The sequence below is a fragment of the Argentina silus genome, assembly GCF_951799395.1.
Source record: "Argentina silus genome assembly, chromosome: 6".
NCBI classification, from domain to species: Eukaryota; Metazoa; Chordata; class Actinopteri; order Argentiniformes; family Argentinidae; genus Argentina; species Argentina silus.
The window spans coordinates 9,258,224-9,284,659 of NC_139660.1; the positions used below are offsets into that span (position 1 = coordinate 9,258,224).

The window sequence follows — 26,436 nt, forward strand, 5'->3', positions numbered from 1 at the left end:
CAAGAGCGACAGGATGACACTCCTACTGCTGAAAAAAGGGAAGAGGCTGTGCATCCTGTCTAACAGGTCTGTCGACTCTTAAGAGGGTGTGTTTGACAGGCCAAAAACAAGCCATGCGAAACATAAATCTATGGCAGTTAAAGGAGTGTAGGGTATCTCCATACAACTGTTTCATCAAAGACATAAAAGTAGAGGCTAGGTAGGGGTATGGGTTTGCAAAACATTTGAGGCTTATTTTACAATGAAATTAGTAAGGGACAATGCCCATTTCCCCTTACCCAATAGATATTAGGATTAGGACTGCCTGTCGAATGAAATAATTAATTTATACATGTTTTCTCATTAGTTGATTAATCTACTGATTCATCAGAGGTGTGGATTAAGTACATTTAAGTACATTTAGTGAATTCAGCATCATGTATGTAACAGTAGCCTATAAACAGGAATCCGTACAAATTATCAGAGATTCAGATCGACCATACTCTTCATGTTTTATTAATATTTACTCATTAAAAAGCTCCAAACTCAAAGGTTTTCAATGCACCACAGATTAATGTATATATTTCTCATCAGAAAGTCAGAATACATTTAGTCTAATATAGTTTACAGCCCTGATTGGGGAGAAGAGGTGTCTTTATTATTTAGCAAATATTTAGCCCAGAATGACAGTTGGGTAAGTTCACTTTGGCCGTCCGACCCCTCACCGACCAGCAGGGAAATGTAGGCCAAACTGCCTCCAGGGGAAATTCAGGACACAGGACAGATTTCTAGACAGGAAGAGGAAAAGGAAGCCACGGAAATAAGCCAGTGGGACTCTCCACCTTTATGTGGGTCCTTCTGGGATCATTCAAGATAGGCCTCTCCTCTATCCGGAGGGAGGAAGACACAGGAGAGGTGGCAGGAATTTGTGCCACACAGATAAACTGATAGAAAGGACTGAAATTAGGTGGTGAGGGTTGACGGGAGAGTCTGGGGGTCCTTTCAGCTCCAGTGTAAACTTTGAGATGCTTGAGTGTATCTGCTGCCTGAGACACAAGTTATGGTTTACACAAAGCCAACAAGGAACCTCTTAATGTTGATGCATCCTCATCAGATCATTATTTAAATCATAACCATCTCAGTCTCTCATCATACTGCAGATATATTGTTCAGTCCTGATCACAGAAGATTGGTCATTTTGAAATGATACAGATCTCTCATGTAAATATCTTTGTAGACTGACCTTCCTTTCGTGTACAATATACATTCCAGACCTCCATATATGAACAGATTACATATGTTTCCTATTAGCTTTTATATAAAATCATGTCTTCCCCTGTCATAGGCCTAACTTAACAGGAAACAGAACTGTAAATGGCATGACTGCGATGGGTCTCTTTTCAGTTTGGGCACACTTAAAATATGACCAAGTGTTTTCTAATGAGTATCTATATTGACCCCTAGTGTTAGAAACTTGTACACACAACTAAACACACAGACAAATGGATTTCGACAATAATGTGACAGGGTACATACACTCGCCGACCACTTTATTAGGTACACCTGTTCAACTGCTTGTTAATGCAAATATCTCATCAGCCAATCGCATGGCAGCAACTCAATGCATTTAGGCATGTAGACATGGTCAAGACGACCTGCTGAAGTTCAAACCGAGCATCAGAATGGGGAAGAAAGGTGATTTAAGTGACTTTGAACGTGGCATGGTTGTTGGTGCCAGACGGGCTGGTCTGAGTATTTCAGAAACTGCTGATCTACTGGGATTTTCACACACAACCATCTCTAGGGTTTACAGAGAATGGTCCGAAAAAGAGAAAATATCCAGTGAGCGGCAGTTCTCTGGGCGAAAATGCCTTGTTGATGCCAGAGGTCAGAGGAGAACGGCCAAACTGGTTCGAGATGATAGAAAGGCAACAGTAACTCAAAGGTTGGTGGTGGTGGTGTAATGGTGTCGGGGACATTTTCTTGGGACACTTTGGGCCCCTTAGTACCAATTCAGCATCGTTTAAACGCCACTGCCTACCTGAGTATTGTTGCTGACCATGTCCATCCCTTTATGACCACAGTGTACCCATCTTCTGATGGCTACTTCCAGCAGGATAACGCGCCATGTCACAAAGCTCACATCATCTCAAACTGGTTTCTTGAACATGACAATGAGTTCACTGTACTCCAATGGCCTCCACAGTCACCAGATCTCAATCCAATAGAGCACCTTTGGGATGTGGTGGAACGGGAGATTCGCATCATGGATGTGTAGCCGACAAATCTGCAGCAACTGCGTGATGCGATCATGTCAATATGGACCAAAATCTCTGAGGAATGTTTCCAGCACCTTGTTGAATCTATGCCACAAAGAATTAAGGCAGTTCTGAAGGCAAAAGGGGGTCCAACCCGGTACTAGCAAGGTGTACCTAATAAAGTGTACAGTTTAATGTGACTAGACATACAGTATACAGTGCATCGAACATACAAACAGAATCTTATGTTAGGAAGGAAAAAAAATAAAGATTTAAATTAAACAATTTAAAATAAAGATTAACAATGTTAAATGACTGTGTCCACCAAATGCATCTACAGTACAATTCCATTTTGCAGTGTTTCATGGGGGCAGTGCCATAATTCTTAAAAATATACTTGGTGTGTAGACAGAGAAAAAGGAGCCTGAAGCACACTACAGCATCAAACAGGACCATCTTTGTTCCAGTTCTTCAGGATAGCCTCTGCAGCATCAAGAGTGCTGTCTTGCTACAGAGAGAAAAAACACAAAGCCACAAATTAATTGAGGCTTTCCTATTCCTATTTCATGACACCTCTTTGTGTAAAAGTCTATTCAAACATAAATAAACTACTTTAACCTTTGGTAACAAGCCTATAGAGTGTGGAGAGTGATAATATGTGCTTTTGAGTACAGCATACTAAGTGTCTTAAGAAGAGAAACTCCTTTAGAGATGTAACCTGTTTTGCTGGGTTGTAGACGACAGAAGTGACGACAGAAGCCCCGGGCTCACCTATTCACCTAGTTGCAGCAGTCATACAGTATTTGGGGAATCAGCCCTGAAGTTTGTGTGCTGTAACTTTCACCTAAATGTGCACTGTGTGTTTAATCATGATAGGCTGATAATGATTCCTCTCTTAAGGAGGACATTTGTAAGAATGGAGTATAAAAGGTTAGTGCTTGTATTGTTAAGTTGAGCGGAACATCGTGTATGTGAAGCTCCCAGTACGCCAACTGAATTAAATTGATTTTCTTTACCTGGATCACTGACCAGACCTCACTTATTGTCCTTTGCTCCTTTTACTAACCCCTCTAACACTACCTTCAGCCCCTGACTGAGCTGTCTCAGCCCCCTCCGTGATCTTCTTTGAATGACCTTCTACTGACACAAATCCAAAGCCAGCATTTAAACATTGGCTGTGGCAACACACTCTCAACATATTGAGAGCTCATCGACTAACAGTTATGAGTTTACCTTGATGAAGCATAGGCGGATGTACTTCTCAAACTGCTTCTTGGATGCATCTCCACAGAATGCTGTGACTGGAATGGCTGCCAGTTTCTATAACAAAAACAGTAAAACAAATACTGTAGTGTAGACGAACAACTAATGGCAACAGACTAACATTTTAACTATGTAAGTTAAAATGAGGGCTATTAATCTCCCTCTGGATCTCGTAATATCTGGTCTTACTATGTTGACAGACTTACAGCAGTTACTCTGTATATGTGTTCAAATGTTCTCAAGACCGATGGTTACCACAGCCAGTACCAATCTGCCGGTCTTCATTCGACTTACCTTCTCCTTAATCATCCACTTCACAAACTTGTAGTCATATGTCTCATCATCTCCCATATGTGACAGGTCCTTATCTAGCATGAAGGAAAATATAGGGTAACACTATGGTTTAGTAATTAGTCGATCAACAGGAGTTCTTGATTTGTGAGAAATCAGAATCACTTAAAGGCTTGTATAAATCTGCAACACTTATGATCCTCCATGTATTACATGTTATCTTATGCTGAGAGGAACTATCAATAGCTACTAGTTGCCCAAGACAAATAAACCAGTTATATGCAGACAGTGATCTTATGAGGCATTGCACCTTGAATTCAGTATTCATGAGGAAAAACAGTGGTTAACTCACTGAGGGCAGTCACATCCACGATCATGAAGTAGCCTCCCTCTGGCATGATGGGGGACATGCCAGCCGCCTGCAGGATGGCAGCCATTCGGTCCCTCTTCCCTTCTAGCTCCATGGCCAGTGAGGAGAAGTAGCACTCCGGCTGACCCATGACCTCATAGTCCCGAAGCATGCCTTGTGCTACGGCCTCCTGCAGAAACACAGGCCACAGGCTGAATGCTGAAACAAGCACCCTGCTTCTGAATGAGGTAATAAGAAAGCTGTACGTATTATAAGTGCTGTGATTATGATTGAGATCACCACTACTACATCTACATATAGATTTTTTCCCCTACAAAAAATGTTAGTATTTTTTTTATCAAGGCCCTGGTTTTGTCCACTGTATCTTCACTGTTTGGAATCTTGAATAGGCTTCAGGGAGAGTAAATCCAGCTTCTATGACTGGCAAGCCTTACCTGTAGAGGTGTCGGGCAGGTATACAAGGTGTTCTGCATGACAGTCTGAAGGTGTCTTATCAAGTGCTCGGGTCCTATAGACCAGCCAAGCTGACACAAAAGAATGCAATTGATTATTGGCATTTATATGCAGAACAATTGCATTGTTGTCACACTGATGACCTACAAAACATGTTTACAAGAAAGCTACCAAATATGAAATACAAAGCATCAATTTCATAAAATAGGATACATTGTCAACCTTTCATCAGCCATAGCTGAGACTTTAACATGTCAATAGAGATCCCTTACCTTCCAACCAGTGACACTAAAGGTCTTCCCTGCACTGCTGATGGTGATGGTTCTGTCCCACATGCCAGGTAGAGTGGCTGTCCAAGAGAAAGAGGAGAAGGTACCCTTAGGCCAAGGAAAAGCAAGCAACCATTGCACAACACAAAACACATCAATTGCATCATAGAGTATGATGTTCACAGGCAAAAACCTGAGAATGTACCTATTTTGATGTGTTGGTGTCCCTTGTAGATCAGCCATTCATACACCTCATCACTGAAGCACAGTGTGTCATGTTTGATGCAGAGGTCAGCAATCTTCTGCAGCTCATCCCTTGTGAATATCTGTGGTAAAACAGAAAACCATGAACAAGGCAGTGTGATCAGGTATTTTATTGCCTCTATTCTGGGTGGGTTGTTAGGAGTTGTATATAGTAAAGGAATACCACCACGGATCACATTAGAGGAGATACTGTTTCTCTGCCATGAGGGCTAGAAAGTAACCACTCAATTTCACTACTTCATGAGAACTTTTGTGCACTTACCTTCCCAATTGGGTTGTTTGGAGTGTTGATGATGATGGCCTTGGTCTTGGAGTTGAACTTACTAGCAAGCTCATCTTGGTCAAGAACCCAGTCAGCACTTGAAACGTTGGTCTTCTTATTGGACTTCTGAGATGTTTGTAAGAGAGACAAGATAGAGACTCCAGCAATTACGAAATCTCTTCCCAACAATCGCTCATAACTTATGTGATGAAAGATCTAATATGTTGAATAGAAGTATACTTACAAGTCGTAATGGTATCAAGACAGGCTTGGCCCCTGCCATTTTAACCATGGGTACATAGCAGTCGAAAAAGGGTTCGATAATTATGACCTATAGAAAGAGATTAATAGCATTTGTCTTTATGAAAAAGTCCTGCATGACCCAGCTAATAACGGAAAATCCCTCACCTCATCACCCTCCTCCACCAGGCCCTGCATGGTACTGAACAGGGATCCATATCCCCCCACTGTGACCAGTATCTCGTTGAAAGGATCAATCTGGTGGCCATAGACTTTACCATAAACCTGAGAGAGAGCCTTCACCAGAGATGGATGACCCTGTTAGAAATTAAAAGGAATACAAATATCAGTGGCAATCAAAAAACATCATGGTCAGAGAAAGTCTAATGCTAACACCTATTTGGTTTAGCAGTTCTGTAAACTGAACAGTAGTGTGTTAAAAACATTCAAACAACAGTATGTGACATTCATAATACCCACAGGATAGATGTACAGTGATCCAGACTGTAACACATTAAAGGACAGTATGGTTCCAGAGTAATCCATAAATGTCTCCAGCGATGAGCCTGGCAAAGTATATCATTAAACATCATATGCATAAAAAGAGGATGATTCAAGCAGTCTTACAAAGCCTCTTGTGTACTGGTTCATCCTGTCCACTAATGCAGCATTGGCTAGGCCCTCCTTGATGTAAGCTGGGGGAGGGATATCTGGGAACCCTTGGCCCAGGTTGACAATTGAGGGGTCGGCTGCCACCGAGGAGAAGGCCACCCTGAAATCAAGACAACAAGATAGATGGAAGGTACAGTGACTATCTCTATAGTCCATGACAACTTTCCAATATTCCCACCTCAACTTACCAAACATTCTTATCCAGCCCCTCTATCCTTTTGGAATTTGTATGCCGTGATGATGCCATAACAAGCTGAAACAATGAGGAATCAACATTAAGACAGGAAAATGTTGTGTGTCAAAAGGTAGTAGGTGTAATGTAAACAAACTTACTTGTGAGGATGAAAACTTTCTGGTGCAATTGATAGTTATCAGACGACATGCAGAACTGTAGCTTCTGAGGGCTTGATGTGTGATGTTCATTACTGCAAAACAGATCAGATTTATAGTATTTTTCATAATAGTATTGTGCAATTCAAAACCAATCCCTGATCAAGGGTACTGCAGAGGGCAATCTGCCTTTGACACTTGGCGAAGCCTATTACCATTTCCAAGACATGATCATCTAGTATAGGGTTAGTGTTTTTTTTTGTGACAAATATCAATTCAGTCTCGCATCATGCAGTTTATAATTTAAGGTCTTCACACTGGAATGATATCTTTAATCTTACCAACGCAAAACGGTGGTGCAAAGAAATAACTTGATCCCAGCCAGTCTAATCTCCTTTTGTTACAGTTAAACAGTGTGCAAAGCTGATACAGTACTACAATTTTTGTTTTTTTGCTCGGCGACATTACCATAAAACATGACTACGCCGGATTCTCCACTACAGAAAATATCCCTGCCCCTTAGTCTGACCAATCGGAAGAGTCTTAACCGCCAACATACTTCTCCCATAATAGTTTCTCGAAAATGCTTTGCTCAAGTTGAAAGATAGTGTCACTAAATCAGACTCTGAGATTCAGGGATGTAACCGATTCAAAAATCAGTGACTGCATTTACATGCAGCCTAATATTCTGTTAATAGTCCAATTAAGCAAATGTACTGAATAAATCGCCCTCATGTTAACACTTAAATCAGAATAGAGTGACTCTTCCGAAAGAAATGTATTTCCGAATGCTTGGTTATATCTTTGATAAACCGTTTGATAGAAGAATATTAGCTAATATTAGACATGTAAACTTGGCCATAACACTTTCCATAACCGTGCACAATTTCGTAAAGGGCGAGCGTGTGATGCGAAGGTTCTGCATCCATTCCTCATCGGTAAATACATACCAGTAGCACAATTCTTTCCCAGCAGTTTTTATTCGATCAACTGATCAAGAGTGGGATGATTTTTTTTTTTTGTCTGTCTAATTGGCAGAACAAATAATAATAATCCGAAAACCAGGTTGGCCGTTTGTGCCGTGGGACACGCGAAGAAAAGGCCACTGCGTAAGTCATAAACGACTTTGATTATGTTAGGACAGATAAACAATTACGTCCAAAAGGCCACTTGAATTTGGCATCATATAAACAGTTCTTTCGGAATGTGCGTTCGGAATGAATGAATTCTGAATGGACAAATATTGTCGGTAGTCTTCCAGCCAATGTTTACATGAAATGTTATTAACTTCCCGCCTACATTAAAGGTAGAGCCACAAAATGATCTCCACATAAAAATTAAAATAATTGTTAAAAAAATACAATAAAAAACGTGTAAGTGTATCTATGTTGTCGCTTATCTCAGTACATGCAGACGATAAATGCATGTAATGCAATGTACATGCTTGAGAGTAAACCTCATCCAGACAGAGAAAATTTGTGTGGACCCAGAAGTGACGACACACCCCGTTACTTTAGAGCAGTGTTTCTCAAAGGGGGCGGTACCGCCCCCCAGGGGGCGTTTTGAGGTTGCAGGGGGGGGGGGGGGGGGGGGGGGGGGCGCTGAGCGGCACACAGCCAGGAGGGGGGCGGTAGATCTGTCTGAGGGGGCTTTTCATAAATCCCAATGCAGTAGTTAACATTTTAAGTTTCACATTTGTATTCTGATGTCAATTTCTCCGCTTAAAACAGCCATCAGCGCAGTCAGTCTCAGATCTCGGCGCAGCTGTAGGCTGACATGTCTATTCGCTGGATCAAAGGAATGACGCGGCAAAACGTTAGGCTACCAAGTTAAGTTTAATGTACATTTTAAACAAAACACGATACATTAAACGCATTTGACATACACTACAAAACAAAACAAATAATCGGTAGGCTATACAAAACAGATATGAAAGGATTCTGAAAAGAGATTCCTTCTCCTTGTCTCCCAAAAAGAGATTCCTTGTCTCCTATTAATTTACATGAGAATGTTAATGTGGAACAGGCCCGGACAGTATTGTTGAAAGGTCTATATTATTTAATGTTTGTGTTGGTTTGGTATTTTAACTTTTGATGGGTAGTGTATCAGTAAACTGAATAGGGTATTGTGCTCTTGCTCTGTTCTTTGAATAGGTGGAGAGAGTAGCAGTGCAAGTGTAGTGCTAGTTAGGCAGGAGCCTTTGGAGAGAGAGATGGGTCTAGAACCCAGCGCAATGGTGACAGGTGAAAGTGACAGTGACAGAAACAAAGTGTTCCACTCAAAAGATGGCACAAACAGAAAGTGTCTGTTCTACAATGATGCAAACCACTCCCTATTCTGCTCAGTGTGTCTTGCATTCAGAAAATCTGACAGTGACAGTGCATTCACCAGAGGAGCCATGCAGGCATGTAAACATGTCCATCAGAGAATAGAGGAGCATGAGCAAAGCAAGGCCCATAGAGAGTGCAGAAGCCTATTTCCTCAGAGCTAAAAAAGCAGACATCAGTAGCCTCCTGAGTGAAAAACAAATCTCAGCACATCGAGAGCAGGTCAGGAAGAAGAGGCAGGTTATGGAACGTATTATTGACATACTTAAAGTAATTGGAAAGTGTGGTCTTAGCTACAAGGGAGACGTACATGAAGCTGCATATAGCCTTGACGACCCAACCTCAGACTATGGCAATTTCCTGGAAATTATATTGTTGCTCAGCCGATTTGATGTCTGCCTCCAAGAGCATGTAAATGACAGCATCGAGAAGAGTAAGAGGCAACATGAGAGGAAAGGTACAGGAAGAGGGTCCCTTGTTGCTTTGTTTTCCAAAACAACTGTCAACAAGGTAATTGATGTCATCAGGGTCTTAATTCAAGATGTGATTGTTGCTGAAGTTCAGGAGGCAGTGATGTTTTCAGTGCAAATAATAAATTTGACACCAAAAAATAGACACCATGCAGGATTTAACATCCTTTTTGTGGAGCTCCTTAAACAGACCCTGGAGAAGGTGGGCATTAACATCAAGAACTGTGTAGGGAACTCAACAGACAGAGCTGCTAACATGCAGGGACAGTAAAAGGGCTTCTCTGCATTGTTCTCAGGAGAGACCCCAGACCAAGTTCACACTTGGTGTTACTCCCATGTGCTGAATCTGGTGCTTACAGACACCACTGGGGTTGTAGTGGCAAGTGCATCCCTTTACTCTTTGTTGAACGACATTGCTGTGTTCACTAGGGAGTCCAACAAGCGCATGCAGGTGATGAGAGGGAACCAGTGGCACAGACGGCTTGGTTTAATTGGAGAAACTCGCTGGTGGGCCAAGGACCATGCCTTGATGAAAGTGTTTGGATGCTTTGGAAAGCCTGACCATGCACTCTACACAGATGTGGTGATCACCATGATGAAAATTGAGGAGGATGAGACCATGAAACCTGTTGCCAGAGTCAAGGCCAGAGGGTACCTGGAAGCACTCCTGAGGTATGAAACAACATTAGTTTGTGATTCACATACACTAAAATTCACCAGAATGCAGGAAATGAAGTCTTTGTAACGAAAATCTTCCTGTTGGGAGACCCCCAGACTCCACGCTTAAAAAAGTGGCCTGACTGGGGCTATATTTCGCGCTATATTTCCCGGCCTGAATGATTTTCCCAGTCCTGCCCTGGTGTGGAAGACAGTCTGAAGATAGTGTCAATTTGTCTTGTATAGTGTCAATGAATCTTGCGATGAGAGGAAGGAGGCTCATGCCCAAGCATTCCTCATAAGCTATGGCTGTTCGACACATTACAGGGTCGGCTCAGCTGATAGGGCGATTGGTCAATCAATGCCAAAGCACGTGTAGATATACGCATGCAAGTACTTCACCATCAGACGATTTGGCTTCCACTGTCTCCGCTCCCCCTGCTTTGCAGCCCTGCTTAAGCAGCACCTGCGAGGGAGACAAAAAGGCTAAACACACAACATTGGAGTCTAAGGCGAATGTTACAATTGTGTGATATAGAATAATGTACAGAAACATCTCAAGTGTCAACGTCGGTCTAGATTTCGATAAATCTGGCTATATACCCATGATTACGGTGCAGTGGAGCATGGAATGCAACACAAGACCGCGAAGGAGCTAGCCTGGACTGACGCACATATCCTATCGGTATTTTCGTATTCAGTATAAATTGACGAATTGTCACCTACGGACGGACAAACGGATGTACGTGATTTCGACATTTTCACAAAGCAAATGGCCCTTGATTTATCTACACTAGAACTTGGCTAAGAGATTATAAAGTTAGTAGTAGTATAGTTTAAATACTCTGCCACTAGTATTTTCAGGGAATTATTTGGCAGCATTCATATTTCTTGTAATATGATTTGGAAAAATATTTCTCAAACAAAAACAAGATGTTTTAGGTTAACCTTACATCAGTCTGCCCATTAGCTAGGGCCTATTTAATATTACTGGATCCAAATACTGGAAGACTAGCTTTAATATTTGAGCCACAAAAACACATTCAACTCATTTTATCTGCTTGACAAATCCCCTCCCCCCACCGCTAAAAAGAGGAACTAAGCAACTAAAGTCAACCCAAATTTTTCTGTTGATGTTGCTAGCAAGCTAGCTAGCTTTCTTCCTTCTAAGTCTTGTTTAACTAGTCGTTAACTAGCGGGCTATCTTAGGCGTCAAGGGCTTTAAGGGCGTCACATACAGATCCTTCTAAAAGTGAGTCACAAAACTTCAAGGTAGATAATTTTCTTTTAACCAAAGATTGTTAGCTGGCTAGATAAGCTAAGGACCAGATGAATCAATGGCTAACTTGTTGCTAACTAGCTAGCTAATGAATGAGCAGCACCAACCTGACCTCAAACGTTGCCTGACACCTGTTGTTGTTCATAAAATTAATTCATATTTTACCACTATGGTAAGATTTCCTGCATCTGACAGCTTTCAATAGAAATAGCTTGCTAACATGAAAAAGATGAGGCACAGATCAGTATGTGTGATGAGTGACTGTACTATTAGCTATCTAAAGAAAGGTCTGCATCAGCTTCATCTGGTGTTCAACCATATGGAACCTGTTAATTGCATTGTGTCAGACTGAATGGCATTTTTACATTATAAAGCTTCTGTGCAACAGTATACATAGGCCTACATTATTTTGAGTCTGTATCATATTTTTGCATAGATTCAAGTGGCAATCTGGGATTCAAACAACAAAGTGGTCTAAACAGCTGAGGGATGGGGCTGGAGAAATAACCACTCTCAAATTCGTAGACGGATTTAGATACAAATGATATGTATTTAGATACCGTTAGATACAAATGATAGTTTTAACCATGTTTTATAGCTATACAGTGTGTGTACAATTACATTGTTTACAAACAATGGAGTAAAATAAGATTATATTTTTGGTTTTGATGGGGGAAGACAGTTTAACTAAGCTCATGAAGCATTTGTAAGTTAGAGGCTATTCTTCAAGAATCAATATACAGTATGATTAATTTAAAAGTCAAAAAATGGATGTACCAATCCCAGATTGCCACTTTAAAAAGTGTTAGGGGGTCAGGGTCTTAATTTGTATTTATCTAGTTAGAGTTAATTTCTGTTTATATACATTCCTCTCTTATGATTGTCTGTGTCTATTTCCGTTTAGGCAGCTAAAATGTTCTCAGAGAGCGAGTTGAAAGATTTTGCCAGGGGGCAGTCCTTATACTGTGTTCTTCAGCCTTGGTGGGATGTCTTCAGCCATTACCTCTCCATCCTGATGTTCATGATTGGCACCCTGGGCGGTACCCTGCAGGTTACCCTTCGCAAGATCGTCTGTGTCCCCTGTCAAATTACATCAAATTACTTTTGTGGGGGTTTCAACCATAGAAGCACTTCAGTGAATGCCAGTGCTGCTAAATCCAACTTCCCACTCCTCAAGCTGGACCTTCAACAGTATGCCTATGTGGATGCTGTGTGCTATGAACAACAGCTCCACTGGTTTGCCAAGTTCTTCCCCTATGTTGTAATGTTACAAACGCTGGCCCTTGTGATTATAAGCAACTTTTGGTTCAAGTACCCAAGCACCAGCTCAAGGCTCATACACTTTGTCTCCATACTACACAAATGCTGCGACTCTCCCTGGACCACCCGGGCACTATCAGAGACTGTGGCAGAGCAAGGAGGTGCTCAGTCCTCTATGAGCATGTGTTGCCCTGATGCCCAAGCGTCAACATCGATAGCAAACGATAGCAGGAGGCCAATGGGGACAGAGCTTCTTAGTGTACTTGACAAAAAGGAAGGGGAGCAGGCCAAAGCCATTTTTGAAAAAGTTAAGAAGCTTAAAGTTCATGTTGAGGACAAAGACATAATTTATCACCTATACATGAGGCAGATAGTTATGAAAATTGTGTTTCTCTTGTTCACCTTGGCATATATCCCTTATGCCGCCTCACATATCCTGTTTGATGTTAATTGTGTAGTGGAAACACATGCATTGATGCCATTTCTGTTTTTTCACTGCGTTCACTCGTTGGCCCCCATTTTCTGGCTCCTCTCCTTAGTATACACTGTTCTAATGATTGTTTATGGCTTGACTTGCCTGTACAGTTTTTGGTGGATGATCAGAAACTCGCTCAGGGAATATTCATTTGACTCAGTCAGAGAGGAGAGCAGCTTCAGCGACATTCCCGACGTCAAAAATGACTTTGCCTTTATCCTCCACCTACTGGACCAGTACAACCCCCTGTTCTCAAAACGTTTTGCAGTGTTCTTGTCTGAGGTTAGTGAAAATAAACTAAGGCAGCTCAATCTTAACTACCTGTGGCCTTTGGAGAAGCTAGCTCAGAAGCTGGTGCGCAACACAATGGACCAGATAGAGCTCCACCTTATGCTCCACAGTGGGATCCCAGATTCTGTGTTTGATATCAGGGAGCTTGAGGTTCTCAAACTGCAGCTGATCCCAGACCCTAGGCTCCCACAGAAGATCACACAGCTAAGAAATCTGAGGGAGTTGTGGCTGGACCATTCTCCTGCAACAGTGGACCTCATGGCACTAGGGTTTCTCTCTGAGAATCTGAGGATCCTAAGGATGAAATTCACAGACGTGGAGCAAGCCCCCTGGTGGATCTTCAGTTTGCGTAACTTGAGTGAACTGTATCTCTATGGGAATATGTTATCTCAGGACAACACAACCTTCATCAACAACCTACCCAAGTTGAAGAACCTGAAAGTCTTATTCCTCAAGTGTAGTATCACTGCAATGCCTAAAGTTATTACTAATTCACTACCCTCAATACAGAAGCTATTCATCGACAATGAAGGCACCCAACTCGCTGTCCTGCAGAGTCTGAAAATGATGTCACACCTCACATGCTTAGAGCTGCTCAACTGTGACCTTCAGCATATACCAAGTCCTATTTTCAGCCTGAAGAACCTGCAAGAAATTGACCTGAAAGGAAACAACCTCAAAACTATTGAGGAAATCATAGGTTTCCAACACCTTCCAAAGCTTTCTACCCTGAAGCTGAAATGCAACAGTATCACCTACATCCCAGTCCACATCGGAGTTCTTGAAAATCTGGAGCAACTTCACCTCTGTCATAATTATATCAGTTGTATACCCTCACAGCTTTTCCTGTGCAGCAGACTCTATCATCTGGACCTCAGTCACAACAAGATAGCTGTCATTCCCAGTGAAATACAAGACTTGAGGAGACTCCAACTCTTGAATGTATCCAAAAATAATGTAAGTACTATTAATTTCAGAACTTTATATGTTCCCGAAAAGAAAACATTTGTGTGTATGACATTTTGTGATTATTTACACACAATCCAAGTTCAACCATTTTAAATAGCCTGCATAACTAAAAATGGCATTACTCCAGAATGCAATGAGAGACAGCAGAACAGTGAACTGAAGTGTATCATAATCATATGACCTGAAACCTTTCTTTTTATGTCTCTCAAGATTGAAAAGCTTCCAGAGAGTCTGTTCCAGTGCAAAACATTGCATTCCCTGTTGCTAAGCCACAACAGTCTGTCAGTGGTGCCCAACCAGGTGAGCGAACTGACAAACCTGGTACTGCTTGACCTGAGAGGGAACCAGCTGAAGAGCTTGCCTGCAGAGCTAGAGGAGTGCCAGAATCTGATGCCCAATGGACTGCTGGTTGAGGAGGGTCTTCTCAACTCTCTCCCCCCAAATGTGAAGGAGGGTTTCCAGAGGTCAGATAAAGAGTTCCCTGGCAAATTGGAGACTGAGGGAGCAGGCAATCCTCTGAACTGTAACCCAATAATTTGCAATACTGGACATGGAGACAGCAGCCTGACATACTCCATGTGACTGTTCAAAATGAACATCCTCTTAAGAATCCAATTGACACTGTTGTACAGTATACAGTTGATTGACCAATTTGAAAATAATCTGTATACTGAGCCTCTGTTGAGCAATTCAGTTAAAGAAACAATTCTGTCACATATTTTATTGTTTGAGTTTTTCATGTGTTGAAAAATGTGTTCAAATGTAATTTGTTGATTTGATAAACATTACAGTAAAGCCCATTAATGGGATTTCACATTAATCTTTCATCTTCCTGACAAGGAATGCTATAGTATTTGCATGCTGAATTGAATGCATAGGGTAGCAGTATTGCTCTCTAACTGTGGCCCTAGCCTACCTCCACATTATACTAATGCACAACTTTTGAAAGTATTGTAAAATGAATATTTCACTCTTCAGGAAAGCTATTGTGAAGGATTCCCTGCCGTCCTCTGAATGACGGGAGGAAATGACCAGGCTCTATTTTTATTTGTGTCAGTGGCACTTGGACAGGATCTGTGGAATAGTGGTTTGTTACAAATACGCTTTATCTGAGTGAAAATAAAAATGTGTTTTTTATACACCGGATCTATCATTGATGGTTTTATTGAATGAATTTACAATATCTCCCTTCCGAAATGTTTGCCCATGTCCCCGCCCTGACGGCGTCAGTCGACTACAGTCTTTGTGATTCACCAGCAGGAACATTCAACTAGCAGAAATAACGGGAATAGGGGGAACGCACTATACCACAAGGACATCATGCCGCTGCCCTAAAATCTCATCGCTATACAGAAGATATAGAATAGGTTATCGGACAGCGCTTGGGTAAGGCAATCATACTCCCGACTATTGCTTTTGGAATTTGAGCTGTGGACAATAATTGCTTAGCAATAGCAATAGCAATATTTCGCTACGTTGTTTCATGTTAGTAACATGCTATTTATGCTACATTGTTTCAATACTTTCACATCTGCCTGTCATACGTTACACGAGCCTTCTGGACAGTGGTACATGTAGCCTAATCGGGATGGTTTTCCACATATTTTCAAATGAATGTGATATTAGACCTATTCGTGTAATGGCTAGAAATGTTTAAGCGGTGTAGAATTGAGTAGAAGTTTGGTTAATGATGTTATCGACAATTGATTAGAAGTTTAGTTAATGATGTCACCTCCCCCCCCCCCCCCCCCAAAAAAAGAAAGAAAACAAAACAAAAACAATTGCATTACTACAGTAGGCCTATATGCCTTATAAGGACGTTGAGCTTGTTGACATTCTGTCTAATAATGTAGACCATTTCACAGTTTTCTTTATATAAGAGATGAAAATACCGTGACATTTAACATAGTATGAACAAGGGCAGCCAATCGGCCTAGTTTTCAAAAGGTTGAAGAATACATTTGGTTGAATATATATTGGTATATATTGTACACTAAAGCAAAAACAACTTCTAGACCTATAGCTTCAGGGTTCCATTATTGATTCTTTCAAGACCTTTCATTCACCTAGCCCATCCTGCCAATGCAATACAATGTGACTGAATGTTAATTTCTGGCTGTGTTTTTCCATGGTCTTAATGAACCCATCTTAGACAGGATTTTGTATCCTGGGGATTGGGTGTGATCGAGACATGCATAGTCTGTTTTGGGCTGTTTGAGAGCTGCAACATTTCCTGTCAGGAAGAGGCAAGGATAAGGCCTTGCCAGCTTACTGGTGACAAAGCAAAGACTCATCTGGTGGGGAGCAACCATTTTCTTAATATGATCAAAGGCTACATACTAATAAACTATAATACCCTCATACAACTACTCTTCCCTATTTATGTACAGTATATTTCTTATATGTACAGTACCAATACAGAGTGTGTAATGCTAAACACAACACCAAAGACTTCATAGACATCTGAAGTTATTAGTCTATTGTCTAAACATCCCTCTGTGGTGTTCTCCATCCTTCCTGCCATGGTACATACACTTTTTCCATGAAATTCAACAGCTTAAGGAAGTGATGTGTTCAATTCCTACAGGAGAGCTGAAACCATATGGGTTTTTCTCAATAAAACCAGAATCTGTCTGGCCCAACAGTTGTTAGTCCTAATTGTTTGTGTGGTGGTCTATTTAAACTAGGGCAGCTGTGTTATTGTAAAGTCTAAATATATTTCTATAGTACTCCTTTGACATGGTATTTTTGAGTGTTCACTGCACATTTAGTTTTTCACCACACACTGTAATTAAGAGTTACATAAAAGTGATAGACACTGTCAAAACCCTGTCAAATTATCTTAAAGAACCACATGAGGTCAAATTATTATAATTAAATATTATTATTGATTTAAAGAACAGTTTTTTGTGTGTTTTTTAAAGTGATTCTATTCTTAAGACGTAGTTGTAGTGGAAAGTATAAGTGAAAGTAAGAGTTAAAGAGTGCGATGAATACATAATATTCACATAAAACAGGTGAACAGGTCTAAAGAGGACATCACGACCACAATAAAGAAAACAAATAATTACAGCTGTTTATCCACAAATGGGTAATGCACAATATACTTGTTTCCTTATTTGCTAAAGTACAGGCAACTGAAATAGGATTCATCATTTGGACAAAGTACAGACAATGGAAACTGGATACCCATAGTAGGCAGATTGTTAAAGGTGACAAGAGAGACAGAGTGAGAGAGAGGGGCAGCGTCTAATATTAAGTGACGAGTTACCATAGACATGACAGACATGTATATTGCTATGATGCTACTGGCATGGCTCCCTACATTATTTTGCTTTAGACTCTGTTACATTTTGGTTATACTTCTTAAAGGCTTGTTTCATATTTGTGAGCCATGATATTGTGAATTAGATAAACTGCCAAAAAACGGAGGCTTCATCATACGCTTGCTTTATTGATGCATTAAATGCTTTGTGTATTCTCTAGCAGGGAATGAGAAAATTGAAAGCAACAAAGGATTCAAATCTCATTTTTGAATATGACAATTTGCAATTATTATGTAAAAATCTTGAGACCGATTGCAGTGAAAGGCCTAATGTATCCTAGTTTAATCTAATGCAAACATAGCCATATTTGGATTCACAGAATTCTATTTTGACAGTTCCTGATAGTTCCTAAAGATGGTGGTAAACATTATGGAAACAGTGCAGTGTGATGTAATTGTAGCCCCTAAATGCCATCCCTGTCCTTACAGGAGTCATGATTCCTGTGACAGAGTTCCGACAGTTTTCTGAGCAGCAGCCAGCGTTTCGAGTGCTGAAGCCATGGTGGGATGTGTTCACAGACTACCTCTCTGTGGTCATGCTCATGATTGGCGTGTTTGGATGCACCCTCCAGGTCAGTATCACTACTACACCACACAATGTCTTCCTTAGTAGAATTAGATTTATGTTGAATAACATTCATCAAGTTGCTGATTGTAGGAGATTGAAATAAATGGAAAACGTGAGAAGCAAGGATACAGCTCCGCAGTTCTGCCATCACAAACAGCTCAGTGTTGGGCCATGCAAGCTGCTTAGTTTAGTGGGAGTTTACCAACCGAAAGGGGGACAAATTCCTGCAGTCCGCACCAGACATTACCCCCCCCCCGCCCAACCCCTCTTCATAAACACATGATTCCAAAGGCCAGTGGCCTGTCACTTTACGGCTCTGGCCAGCTGGAAAAAGGTGGAGCTTAACCTCCTTCTGCTCTTCTCCTCATTATAAATCCTGGAGATGATACCAATTATTTTTTAGAAAAACCAAACATCATTGACAGGAAGTCTTTATTTGGGTGGGAATATCCCCCCCAGTGGTCCCATGAGAGATCTCTACAGGAGTAAAACTGTTTAGTTTTCCTCCACAGTTTGTAAATAGAGTGGGCAATTCAAAACTTTACCCATGTTACGACTCTCTGGAGTTTACATAAGCTACAGCCTTGTCAAAGCAAGCATTATTGTCTTAATTAATACATTTCCTGGCATAATAGAGCTTCATCTCAGTTTAGAGTGGTAGGGGTAAACACTGGCCCTGCCAAGTTGCCGTGTGCATGGAGAAGCCAGTGAATAGTTTCAAGTGTGCTGCATGTAGAGTCAGTAGAAAGAGAGAGAGAGAGAGAGAGAGAGAGAGAGAGAGAGAGAGAGAGAGAGCCACAGTGTGTGGAATTCTGCTGATCTTGTCTCCACTCAGCAAATCTAACTTTGCCTTTCTTCTGCATTGTGCTGAAGCATAACCCTCTCCCCCTCTTCCAGCTGATTGTGGCTTCTTTTTTTGTTGAAGTTTTCCATACTGAACCTACTCTTCCAAGGAAACCACATGCCAATTAATTCAGTGAATGACAAAAAAAACTTCAGGAAGCAGGAGAAAATACTTTGATTTAGTCAAAAAGCAGATACAGTACAAGATCAATAATAGCTCATTAGAAATACATCACATAGCTCTGAATCACAACTCTACAGTATAATAGCAATTGAAAAACCTAAGTAAAAAAAATAATTCCAATCATAGCATACAGTATCATGTTGCAGTAAGGCATTTGAGTGAGTATGTATATGTCTCCCTCTTGTGTTTGTGGCAGCTAGAGCATGAATTGCTAATTTCCTGTTTGAGTCACAGTCCTACTGCTGATGTCATAGGCTAGTGAGAAAGATGCTGTATTACTCATGGTTGTTCATATTACCACTGGCTTTAGGGTATAGAGTACTGTTCTTCCTGACCCCACTTTAAAATCCCTGCCCATTTTGCCATAGGCATTGTATGAGTGGCGATTTGTGAGTGGCAATTTTAAAGAATGAACCCACCAGTTCAATAACGTCCGGGATATGTATTAATATTTGTGTGGACCCAGTAGTGGTGTCATCCCTCTGTAATCTGCTGATGTCATCATGTGGTATTGTCACCTCAAGTGCCTGAATAAACCAGGGTTCTAGGTTGCTGTTCTCTAATCATTTTTCTTTGTTTTTCATTTGTTTTAGGTCATGCAAGACAAGATCATCTGCCTTCCACAGAGAATGCCCTTGCCAAACCAAACAATGCTTTCGCCAAATGAAACTGAGCCTCAGATGGAGCCCCCTATATCGTCCCCCAACAATGTCTCACCTGTGCCAAAAGAAATGAAGGGCTTAAAGACCAACCTGGACCTTCAGCAGTACAGTTTCATCAATCAGATGTGTTATGAGAAGGCTCTGCACTGGTATGCTAAGTACTTCCCTTACCTGGTCCTCATACACACTCTTATATTCATGGTGTGTAGCAACTTCTGGTTCAAGTTCCCAGGCTCCAGTTCTAAAATAGAGCATTTCATCTCCATACTGGGCAAATGCTTTGACTCCCCCTGGACCACACGAGCCCTGTCGGAGGTGTCTGGGGAAAACCCAGAGGAGAAGGACAACAAAAAGAACAATGCCAGCAGGCCTAACCTTAACGTGTCTGCTGCGGAGGGTGACCTAGAGAAGACCCAGTCCCTCAAGTCAATCCCAGAAAAGATTGTAATAGACAAGCCAACAGCAAGTGCCCTTGATAAGAAAGAGGGAGAACAAGCCAAAGCACTGTTTGAAAAGGTAAAGAAGTTCCGCCTTCACGTTGAAGAGGGAGACATACTCTATATTATGTATGTTCGCCAGACTGTGCTCAAGGTGCTTAAATTTCTCCTTATTATTGCATACAACAGTGCTCTTGTGTCTGAAGTACAGATCACAGTAAAATGTAATGTGGACATACAGGACATGACAGGCTATAAACACTTCTCTTGTAATCACACCATGGCTCATTTGTTCTCCAAGCTGTCTTATTGTTACCTGTGCTTTGTGGTTGTCTACGGATTCACGTGCCTTTACACCTCCTACTGGCTATTTTACCGCTCACTGAAAGAATACTCATTTGAATATGTGCGACAGGAAACCGGTATTGATGACATCCCAGATGTGAAGAATGACTTTGCCTTCATGCTGCACATGATCGACCAGTATGACCCGCTTTACTCCAAGAGATTTGCTGTGTTCCTGTCTGAGGTCAGTGAAAACAAACTGAAACAGCTCAATCTCAACCACGAGTGGACAGCAGAGAAGCTGCGTCAGAGACTGCAGACAAATGCCAATAACCGACTTGAGCTTCAGCTGTTTATGCTCTCTGGGCTACCAGACACCATCTTTGAAGTGACAGAGCTTCAGTCCCTGAAGCTGGAGATCATTAACAATGTCACCATCCCTGCCTCCATAGCAAAGCTTGAGGACCTCCAGGAGCTGTCCCTGTATCAATGCTGCCTTAAGGTGCACACAGCAGCCACCTCCTTTCTGAAAGAGAACCTGAAAGTGCTTAGAGTAAAATTTGACGACAGCAAGGAGCTGCCACATTGGCTGTACGGCCTGCGCAACCTAGAGGAGCTCTACCTCATTGGATCACTAAGTCCTGATGCCTCTAAGAATATCACCCTGGAGTCACTGCGAGAGCTTAAGTCTCTGAAGACTCTCTTCCTCAAGAGCAACTTCATCAAAATCCCCCAGTCCATCGTGGACCTGTCCAGCCATCTGCAGCGGCTGTATATCTACAATGATGGCACCAAGCTAGTTATGCTCAATAACCTGAAAAAGATGGTAAATCTGACAGAGCTGGAGCTGGTGCACTGTGATCTGGAGCGCATTCCACATGCAGTCTTCAGCCTTACAAACCTACAGGAGCTGGACCTGAAGGAGAACAACCTGCGATCCATAGAGGAGATTCTCAGCTTTCAGCATCTCCGCAAGCTCACTTGTCTCAAGTTGTGGTACAACAGCATCGCCTATATCCCTGAACATATAAAAAAGCTTGGCAGCCTGGAACGCCTCTATTTCAGCAACAACAAGATTGAGATATTGCCCTCACACCTATTCTTATGCAACAAGCTGCGCTACCTGGACTTGTCCAACAACGACATCCGCTTCATTCCACCAGAAATCGGTGTTCTACAGAGTCTCCTGTACTTCTCTGTCACCTGCAACAAGATTGAAAATCTCCCAGATGAGCTCTTCTTTTGTAAGAAGCTCAAAACCCTCAAGCTGGGTAAGAACACATTGTCCTTGCTCTCACCAAAGATTTCCTACCTGCTTTTATTGACACACCTGGAGCTGAAGGGCAACCATTTTGAGGTCCTGCCATCAGAGCTGGGTTTCTGTCGGGCCTTGAAGCGTAGTGGCCTTGTGGTTGAGGATGCCCTGTTTGAAACATTGCCTTCAGAAATCAGGGACCAGATGAAGGCAGAGTGATATGCCTTATCTTTGCAAAAATGCCAATTGTCTTAATCTGACAATCCTGTCTGCCTAAATGGTAGCTTCTACTGTATACTTAACGCATCATCAAACTCAAGTACCTATTCTTTTTTAGAGGCTATTGTGATACTCATGGGTGATTGTTTTGATTTTGTGTCAGTTATATTGCCATGAAAGAAGGGAAAATGCCTTTGTTTTTTGTTTTTTGATTAAATATCTCTAAACAATAGCATATTCACAAGATATGGGTATCAGAGTATGCCAACTATAAGATTGCTTGTTCTTGTATTGCCATTGTTATTTATTACACTTTTTATTATATGGTTTGTCTCGCACGAGATCCATTCAACAGTCACTGGATCGATTGTAGGCCTATATTCAATATCACAAAATGTGTTTTAGAATGGAATTAGAGAATTATCCTGATGCGCCTCAGCTATTAATTACTGTTGTTTTACAAATATATGCCCCTATTGCATTTTAATCACTGTCACTTAATATGAAAGGTACTGTAGTTCTCACATTGAATATAGGCTACAGCATTTACTTTGCACTGGAAACTTGTAGACATTCCATTCCATTATATTCTCAACTCAAAGCTTCATCAATGTCATTGTGCCATTCAATTTGATTCTAGCTTTATTGTTGTTGTTATTGGATTATGTTAATTACTTTTGGGATTATAATTGATTAACTGAACATATCGTTGTCTTTATTTTAAGGGATCATTCTTTCATCTACTTTTTCTTACCAAATATCTGTGGCAGCAATGTGACAACGTGGCAGATGTTAGGAATTCTTGGGTTCAGGTGTGATGTCAGAGCACCGCAGTCTTTTAATAATTGAATGCAATGTGCACAAGGGAGAGATACAGCATACAGCAAAGTAGGAAGGATCTCTGAGGAACCAAAGGTCTGTCCACAGTTTAAGCTAAATTACAAGCAGGCGAAAAGTACCAGAGACAGTAATTCTAATGACCTTGCTCAGCCCGTCTCTCGCTCTCTGTCTTGTCATATGGGTAGCATGCCGTGTACGGGAATGGCACCAACAACCTAGCCTAAGACAAAACAAATCCATCTGGGAAGGGAGAGAAAAGAAGGCCTGATTGAGCAGTCTATAACTGATCTGACAACTGTAATACTAATGTCATACTAGTGTCATGTAACATATCAATCAACCAGGATCACTATTCCTATCACAGCAACATCCACAAATTAAATTTACCCACTGTACTCCTCCCTTTGAAAATATACACCATAGTGTTGAAATGTGGTCTTTCATTGGAGTACATATTTTATGTACAGGTGAAATATGAATTAAATCAGATCCACTACTAGATTTCTCTACTCAGGTAGTCTTATATTAATCTTGTACTTGATAATGAAAGTGGTTCAACTAATAATGTACTGTAGACTACAAGTACATGGTCCCATAGTTGCAGCTGTTCAGTCTGGCTGAGCCATATTTATCCCAAGAGTTTGCTTATTTTAGTTACTGTAACAGCCACCACCACCTGCTAATTAGACCAACAAAATGGTAACACCATAATGAACAATTAATTATGATAAAAATAAAAAAAAACTCCTGCATTCACTAGACATTGTTGTGCTGTTTTGTGTTTTGTCATCTGCTCTGCAATGAATGAAAACAACTATCTAATATATTAGGGATTTAATTCTACGGTTGTGTATATTGCCCCCCAACATGAATGGTGGACCTTATTTGATTGCTGAAAGTTTGGAAAGATACCAAGCTTGTATGCACAATTGATTAAAAGGGAAGAAAGAAATTGCACTGGTGAAAGAATATGTTTCCCATACATATGTTGAGGATGTAAAAAGAGGTGTATGTTGTTCTGTGACATATTAGACAGTGTCCCTTTTTTTTTTTTTTTTTTTTTTACAAAACCTTGCTGTTTTTGGTTCATGTCAATGAATAAAAACAAACGGCTGCTTTAATTGATATATATGTTGTAAACATGTTGTCTGTGTTCTGTTATCCCACCATGCATCAGGCAGCTTCCCAGTACAAGAAAGAAAGAAATCAGTTTGCCCCAGGGTAACAAATGTTTAGATTTTAAGTAAATTATATTGAAGACCATGAATAGTTTAGGTGCTGTGAGTGCTGTTGTTTCGTGTGGAATTATTTTTGGCAGACTAGGTGGCAGTGTTGCATGTTATGCAACAGTGAATATTAGTTTCAGGTTTAGTCATTCAATATGGCATTTTTAATTGAAAATATTTCTAAATCGCCAAAGTGCCCGACCTGAATTGATGATTTATATTTAACAGCTAAATTCAACCTCTAATTATCTAAGACTGTCTAATATTAGATTGTTAACCACTAAATTGTAAAAGATTTTGAGTCACAGGTATTTAAGTATTGTATGCCATGTTCAGGTGTCTGCAGAAACTGTCTCTAATGTAGCCTGTCACCCACATCAATGGATCATTCTTTGATCTTCACAAAGCTACAGTATAGTCAAGATTTCTCACTTCCCAGCACCCTCTCCAGGATTCACCTCCTCACCTTGTAACAGTTTGAAAAGTGCCATCTTGAATCTACTGTAGTAAGGGGGATTATATCTGACATGAACCTCTATCTTGCACCCTCTCATGGCTTGGTGATAAGCATGTTGGTATGCTTGACACGAGACATAAGCGGAGGTGAGGTGTTGAGAGGAGAGGAGAAAAAAAGTCAATATCTGGTGAAGGTAGGCAGATGAAAGATGGGACTGTTGAGCTTAGATATAAGATAGGGTAGTGCCCATCTGGGGCTTTTATCTGGATCACATGAAACAACAGACCCTTTCAAGTCAATAAAGCATAATCAAAAAGTAGGTAGACCAAAAAGTAGGTTAACTGATCAAAAGTGCAATACATGTTTCAGCAAAAAGGAATGAAACCGTTGTTATACTGTAATTACTTCATAATGAATATCCAACTACAAAGAATAATTACTTTAGCCTTGGCTCATTCAATAGTGTTTTAGCTCTCTTTGTTCCATTTTAGGGCAAGCTGCCAAGTCCAAGACAACAGCTTTATTTACAGTGTGCTACAGTATGCAGGATGCTTGTTTCGTCCATAAACAGAGCTACACAAAGGGGCGTGTGAGAAATAATCTAGTGACAGACAGACTATTGAGGATAATAATCCACACTGTATGATGAAGATGCGTACACCTACAGTACCAGGCCAGAAATAGAACAATGCAGTTGCAGAAGACTGTGACATTATGCTGTTTCTACATTTAGAAAGCTGTTGTAGAGGTCACTCATGTCATTGACTGTAACAGCCTTTTAAAAGAAAAAAAGAAAAAAGCCTTCAAATATGAAATACAATGGCTTCTTCAGGATGAACTTGCACTGCTTTCATAGCTGCATTTCTTTGTACCATTGGTGCACACAGTAATAATAATAACACTGTTAAGCTACTGTAATGGTGTACTGCATACTATAATTCATCTCATTCATCTTATTCAACACAGGCTTCTCCTGCGGTAAAAGTGACTTTGTGAACACGTTCAGATTTATTTTCTTAGCAGTGTTGCAAAAATGTACAGCATATAAACGCCCCCTAATACTGATTCATATGCCACAATTTGAGGCTATAGGAGCATACTGTAGCCCTTTACGCCTATTTGTTTCTCGGTGTTTTCTAAAATGAACACACTCCTTGACCATGGCAATCCAGCAGGTGTTTTAGAACTGAATATGTCTGTCAGTGCTGTTTCTGCAGTGGAGTGCACGGGGTCCGTAGTTTAGTTTAATAGCTTTGTATGAATTGCAGTAGCGAGCCCATTCATCCTCAGAACGCCTGGACAAGCATTCAACAGCATGCGTATTACTCGCGGACATGCGCACCCTCTTTCTCCCTTTCGACAGATCTGGCCATGTGTAAGCCATAGCACCACCTTAGTACTCTGTAGCTTACACTTCGCCAGTCCTAGCAGATCAGTGAAGGTGAGTGAACGAGCCGAGAGCAGATAGGAGGGAATACTTTCTGGAAAAGAAGAAAGCCACTGTCACAGAAATAAAATTGTAGTCACAGGAAAGGCGGGGGAAGGTGGTAAGGATATAACCACATAAACGTTTTGCTTCAAAGTAGTCCTGTTATGAGCCAGGAATGGTTGATGCAATTCATGGTGAGCTCATTTATTTTTGTGCAACCAACCTACATCGCCGCAGCATGTCGCTCCAGAGGAACAAACCGAAGTATCTATAATCTGCTTACTGTCTTGTCAATGCTATACGATTGACTAGATGTGAGGCATATAC

At 41.0% G+C, this 26,436-nt stretch overlaps 3 protein-coding genes across 4 annotated transcripts; 2 read left to right on the forward strand and 1 right to left on the reverse strand.

The window, feature by feature from the left end:
- Positions 1-523: 523 nt before the first annotated feature.
- LOC310806473 (kynurenine--oxoglutarate transaminase 3-like) lies at positions 524-8,102 on the reverse strand. Of its 2 annotated transcripts, none has more exons than XM_083672577.1 (14): positions 7,602-8,102; positions 6,655-6,746; positions 6,510-6,574; positions 6,277-6,421; positions 5,818-5,967; positions 5,654-5,740; positions 5,410-5,535; positions 5,089-5,209; positions 4,887-4,963; positions 4,596-4,685; positions 4,144-4,330; positions 3,795-3,868; positions 3,471-3,557; positions 524-2,745 (listed from the first exon to the last, which is right to left on the reverse strand). In XM_083672577.1, exons 2-14 carry the CDS (start codon positions 6,742-6,744, stop codon positions 2,680-2,682), a joined length of 1,365 nt encoding a protein of 454 aa, XP_083528703.1. In that variant the 5' UTR covers positions 6,745-6,746; positions 7,602-8,102; the 3' UTR covers positions 524-2,679. The 2 variants fall into 2 exon arrangements, with proteins under 2 accessions (XP_083528703.1, XP_083528704.1); XM_083672578.1 differs by lacking the exon at positions 7,602-8,102 and adding an exon at positions 6,993-7,091.
- A 1,321-nt stretch (positions 8,103-9,423) lies between these two features.
- Positions 9,424-14,961, forward strand: LOC310805781 (volume-regulated anion channel subunit LRRC8B-like; the record flags this gene model as incomplete). The annotated part of the gene is made up of 7 exons (XM_083671588.1): positions 9,424-9,435; positions 9,639-9,715; positions 9,878-10,120; positions 10,298-10,319; positions 12,289-13,010; positions 13,230-14,367; positions 14,590-14,961. 7 exons carry the CDS (start codon positions 9,424-9,426, stop codon positions 14,959-14,961), a joined length of 2,586 nt encoding a protein of 861 aa, XP_083527714.1.
- A 3,177-nt stretch (positions 14,962-18,138) lies between these two features.
- lrrc8c (leucine rich repeat containing 8 VRAC subunit C) lies at positions 18,139-22,859 on the forward strand (the record flags this gene model as incomplete). Its single annotated transcript, XM_083671136.1, has 2 exons — positions 18,139-18,276; positions 19,893-22,859. 2 exons carry the CDS (start codon positions 18,139-18,141, stop codon positions 22,155-22,157), a joined length of 2,403 nt encoding a protein of 800 aa, XP_083527262.1. The 3' UTR covers positions 22,158-22,859.
- Between the last annotated feature and the right edge of the window lie 3,577 nt (positions 22,860-26,436).

Coding starts and splice junctions, on each gene's coding strand:
- LOC310806473 (XM_083672577.1), bottom strand. CDS start 6,744: ATGAACATCACACATCAAGCCCTCAGAAGCTACAGTTCTGCATGTCGT. Junction 4,686..4,886: donor TTAGTGTCACTGGTTGGAAG/GTAAGGGATCTC, acceptor CTTTTGTGTCAG/CTTGGCTGGTCTATAGGACC. Junction 4,331..4,595: donor CCTGCCCGACACCTCTACAG/GTAAGGCTTGCC, acceptor GTGTTTCTGCAG/GAGGCCGTAGCACAAGGCAT.